The 4,768-nt window shown below is 34.8% G+C and overlaps 1 protein-coding gene across 1 annotated transcript; it reads right to left on the reverse strand.

Annotated features, from left to right (window-relative positions):
• Nucleotides 1-1,095: 1,095 nt before the first annotated feature.
• On the reverse strand, nucleotides 1,096-3,241 carry LOC102581466 (uncharacterized). Its single transcript, XM_006358227.2, has 4 exons — nucleotides 2,843-3,241; nucleotides 2,649-2,763; nucleotides 2,438-2,549; nucleotides 1,096-2,289 (listed from the first exon to the last, which is right to left on the reverse strand). The coding sequence occupies exons 1-4, from the start codon at nucleotides 2,941-2,943 to the stop codon at nucleotides 1,172-1,174; spliced, it is 1,446 nt and encodes a 481-aa protein (XP_006358289.1). The 5' UTR covers nucleotides 2,944-3,241; the 3' UTR covers nucleotides 1,096-1,171.
• Between the last annotated feature and the right edge of the window lie 1,527 nt (nucleotides 3,242-4,768).

Genomic DNA, 4,768 nt, shown 5'->3' on the forward strand with positions numbered 1-4,768 from the left:
GTGATTAATTGACGAAATGAAAAACTTGCCTGGCATCAAGCGCTCCCCAGCACTGGATATATATCAAGTGCAGGCAAAGTTTTGGCAATGCAGTCCAGATCTCTTTCCACATGTGCAATGCGAATACAAGGCAAAATGAAGCACAAAAGATCAATTCTTAGAACATATAGGCACCACCTTACCCAAAATATAATGTCTAGTCTGTATGTGGAACAAATTAGGGAATGAAATTGATCAACAAACGTGAGGCCAAAATTAAGTGCACATTCAAGCGCACATGTTCACAGATACGTATGACTACTATGGAGATAGTATTAGGCAGCCTTTCTAGAATAAAACATGTGACTCCTCAGTCATAATTAACATGCCATGATAGTTAACACTCAATTTCCAGGGAGCAAAGAAGTTATTCAAAAGGGAAATGTGACAGCTGCTTCAATATGAACAGACTTGGTGAAAAAGTAGCAGGTTCGCAAACTACTTCAACGAGCATTTAGGCTATGGAAACGGCAGGAGGGGATTTGGCACTTTTTTCTTGTCCCACGAAGATAGTTTCTGATACACATCATCATCCACCAACCTACTGTTTTGACAATTTCGGATCCTGGTCCATTCCGATTGACTCACTATAATACTTCCGTAAAAAAGAAGTTTTGACATTAAGAGAATAAATAATAAAAATTTGCATGACAGTAACAACATTAAGAGAATAAATAAGAAAAATTTGCATGACAGTAACGTGGCCAATAAGTTCAAAGCATGATAGCCAAGTCAATATAATGGTGGATAAACAAACCCACAGTTTTTACGCCTAACCTTACACCAGGCAATCCAAGGTCTTAGCATAAACTGTTTCATTATATCACCAAGCTTCATTAGCATACTCAACCAACCGAGCAAATGTTTGAAGCTGGTAGGGCAGTTAGTGTACCAACATACCACATTTGAGAATATTGTATATTGAGCCATTCATCCCAGCTAATTGCTGTCAAGTCAAATTGCTGCACTTTTTGTTAGTTTTAAATTCCTCTTTTACACATTTTTATGTGCTATTTCAACAAAGAAAAAGATCATATTTAAGCAATAAGTGGCAGATAAAATGCAAAGGAGGCATCCTAAAATTCTCTTTTCTCAAAATTTTATCATACAACAAAATGGACCTGTCTACACACTACAAACCTGGCCTTTTCATTTGACCAGGAAAACGGTTCAAAGTTCGCTCATCTTGCCACAAAAATTGTCCAAGTTCCATATTGTTATGGACTGGCATCTTACGTTTCCTAAGTAGTGTTGCTGCATTCTGATCTTCACCCTCTAAATTCGCCCGACCTGTTTGCAACCCCGAGGGACTATTGGCAGACTCCGCAAAAAAGAAAGGATACTCTTTGTCTTTGCTGGTAGACACAGCCTCAACGTCATATCTTTCCTGAAAACCATCACTTGGCCTAACGGGCATCTTATGCTTCCTAAATAGTGTTTCCGTATTGTGACCATACCCCTCCAAATTTCCATGAGCTCTGTGCAACCGTGATGGCAACCCTGATGGACTATTGGCAGACTCCGCAGGAAAGAAAGTAAACTCTTTCCCTTTACTGGTCGACATAAGCTTGAACTGGTCTCCTTCATGAGAATTGCCACTTGGCCTAAAATCACCAATGCAACTAGTTTGACCCTGTTGCAACTGCAAGTCAGAGTTTGCAGAGAGTCCCAACCTTAAGGACAAATCACAATCCAATTCAGGCACCCTCCTTGTCTTGTCCCTAAAATCTGCTTGACATGATTTTTCTTGAAGATCATCTCTCCTGCTAGGAAACAAGCTCGGGAAGCAGCTGATTTTAGCAGGCTCAACAATGGATGGATATATAGGCTTGCCAACAATTACATTATGCTGAGGTTCTCGGAGGACCAGCGTAGAAACTTCAGGCCGAAGATCAGTACCATAGAACAGGGGATATACTGAACCCATATCCAATGAACTACTACTTTCCGGAATAATAATGGCTTTTGCACTTGAGGAAGAACCTAGATTGTTGATGCACGGCATTACAGGCCTGTCAAATTCTGAAGCTAATCTGGATGTATTGACATTTGAAGGTCTCAAGAACAGTGGTTGGTTTCCAGAGCGAATAGGTAACGATGAGTTAGAGTTCAGCTCATTGGCACTTCTACTAAAAACTTTAGGAGGTACACAATGAGGTTCCTGAGTTCTTGGGCTGAGGTAACTCCTTGGATTACTGTTCCGCTGGCTCCTAGACGCTCTCTCCGGTATACATCCCAGATTAAGAGCAGCTGAGGACCAACGTTTCATGTTAAACAAGACATAATCAGTTTGAAATCTATTTGCAACATGACATAGCTCTTGCTGAGTAATTGAACTAAAACAAATGGAACAGTATAAATGAGCAGCGAGGTAAAAGAAAGTTGAGAACTTTAGTACCTTCAACACAAGGAGGCAAGAGTTGTCCAGTCTCTGTCTCATCTCTCCTAATGATGGTATCAATGGCATCATTTACCCTATCCCAAAGTGTTTCAGGATCCATATATTCAGCCTAATTGACAGAAGGGACCAAAAAAACAAAATCTTGAAATTATTTTCTTCCATATAATCTAAATTCAACATACCTCAAGGTAAAGAAAAAGCAAAATACCTCAGAATTAGCTTTGGAGTACATAATTTCCTCAGCTTTCAAGACCACAACAGGAAGCTTCTGTTGCCATTCTCTGTTCTTTTTTGTAACAACACTATGCCTTTCTCTTACAACCCTGATCAAACAGATGGTGAGCACTTTATAGATAACAAAAATCAAGAAAACCCAAAGTACACAATTTGCCCCAAAAGTACCTGAAAATTTGTTGTATGATAGAACCTCTCATGGGTTGGTGCCTATCACTGTGCCAAGCTCTTCTAACACACTCATAAGGTCTGGGTCCTGGTCTAGGCATCTTCTTTCCTCTTACCCACAAATAAGAATATCAACTTGAACACTGTACTTTGAGCAAAATGCAAGATTGGTTAGACAGAGTGACAGAAATAGCAAGAAAGATTGAAACTTCAAAGAGAAAAAGCAATTCTTTTTTTCTCTACATGGGTGTTTTGGTGGGTATGAAGTGAAAATCAAGAATTAGCTCTCTTAGCTTTAGGTATTTGTTTAGGCTTCTCTCAACTTCTCCAACTCTCCCCCTACCCCCTTCCAAGTTTTCTAACTTTTTTTGGGGGAGAAAAGGGGGGAGAGATGCTTGTTTTTGTATTTTCCTTTTTTTGTTTGGGTTTGGATGCAATAATACACTCATATGTTTAAGATCACGAGATTAAAATATATCTCTAATATAAAATAATAATTTATTTTTAAAAATTTCGTGTCAAATCAAAATCAGATAAAAATTAGGGAAAAGGGTCTGATATACCCCTCAACTTTGTCATTTAGAGCTGATATACCCCTCGTTATGAAAGTGGCTCATATATACCCCTACTTATATATAAATGGCTCACATATACCCTTTTCCTCTAACGAAAATGAAAAAAATTAATTTCAGCTTAGTTTTTTATTATTTAAAAAAATAAATATAATCCCATATGAGTATATTTAATCCTCCTCAAACATATATATATTTTTTAACTTTTTTTTGTTTAAATGACTAATTTAGATTTATTATTTTGATGGTCAAATTTATTTATGTTTCACTAATATTCTTGTAAAACTTATTATAGATGACCAAATTTTTTTCTTCAAATACAAAAATTAAATTACAATATAGACAAAAAAAAAATAGTTTTAAATTATAATATTGCCACAAAAAAATAATTTTAAAATTTTTCTTTACACTAAGGAATGAAAGAAAAAAATAAAATAAGAATAAGTTTTTTTTGTTTTAATGACTAATTTAGATTTATTATTTTGATGGTCAAATTTATTTATGTTTCACTAATATTCTTGTAAAACTTATTTTAGATGACCGATTTTTTTTCTTCAAATACAAAAATTAAATTACATATAGACAAAAAAAAAATAGTTTTAAATTATAATATTGCCACAAAAAAATAATTTTAAAATTTTTCTTTACACTAAGGAATGAAAGAAAAAAATAAAATAAGAATAAGAAACTCAAATAATTATAATAAAAGAAGTCAAAAAATAATCTATGTATGAAAAAGATTAAAATATACCTTGAACTTTGCTAGAAGAATCATATATACCCCTAAATAATTTTTAAGAAAATCAAAAGTCAAAAATATAAATTTAAAACTTAACTTTTTCACTTCCGTTAAATGAAGGGTATATGTGAGCTCATTTTGTAACGGTAGGGGTATATGTGAGCCGTTTGTATAACGGTAAGGGTATATATGAGCCACTTTCATAACGAGGGGCATATCAGCTCCAAATGACAAAGTTGAGGGGTATATCAGGCCCTTTTCCCTAAAAATTATAATGAAGGGAGTATGTAGGTTTCCTTTAGTCCCTACTAGAGAACATACAAGTACTAGTATAAATGTCATATTTAAACTCTTTAGACCATCTCCAACCCACCTCTATTTTACTCTCCATTCTCTATATTTAGAGAGTAAAATAGAGAATGGACACTCCAACCCACCTCCATACTACTCTCTATTCTTCATATTTAGAGAGGTGAATAGTAGTTCTCCAAATTTGAAGAACTACTATTCACTCTCTATTTCACTTTTTGAATATTTTATTATTATTTCTATTACTTTCTAATTAACATATTATTTTACATATAATGTCATTAATTAAATATCTAATATTCATAA

This window comes from Solanum tuberosum, unplaced genomic scaffold, assembly GCF_000226075.1.
Source record: "Solanum tuberosum cultivar DM 1-3 516 R44 unplaced genomic scaffold, SolTub_3.0 scf00272, whole genome shotgun sequence".
Taxonomy (NCBI): Eukaryota; Viridiplantae; Streptophyta; class Magnoliopsida; order Solanales; family Solanaceae; genus Solanum; species Solanum tuberosum.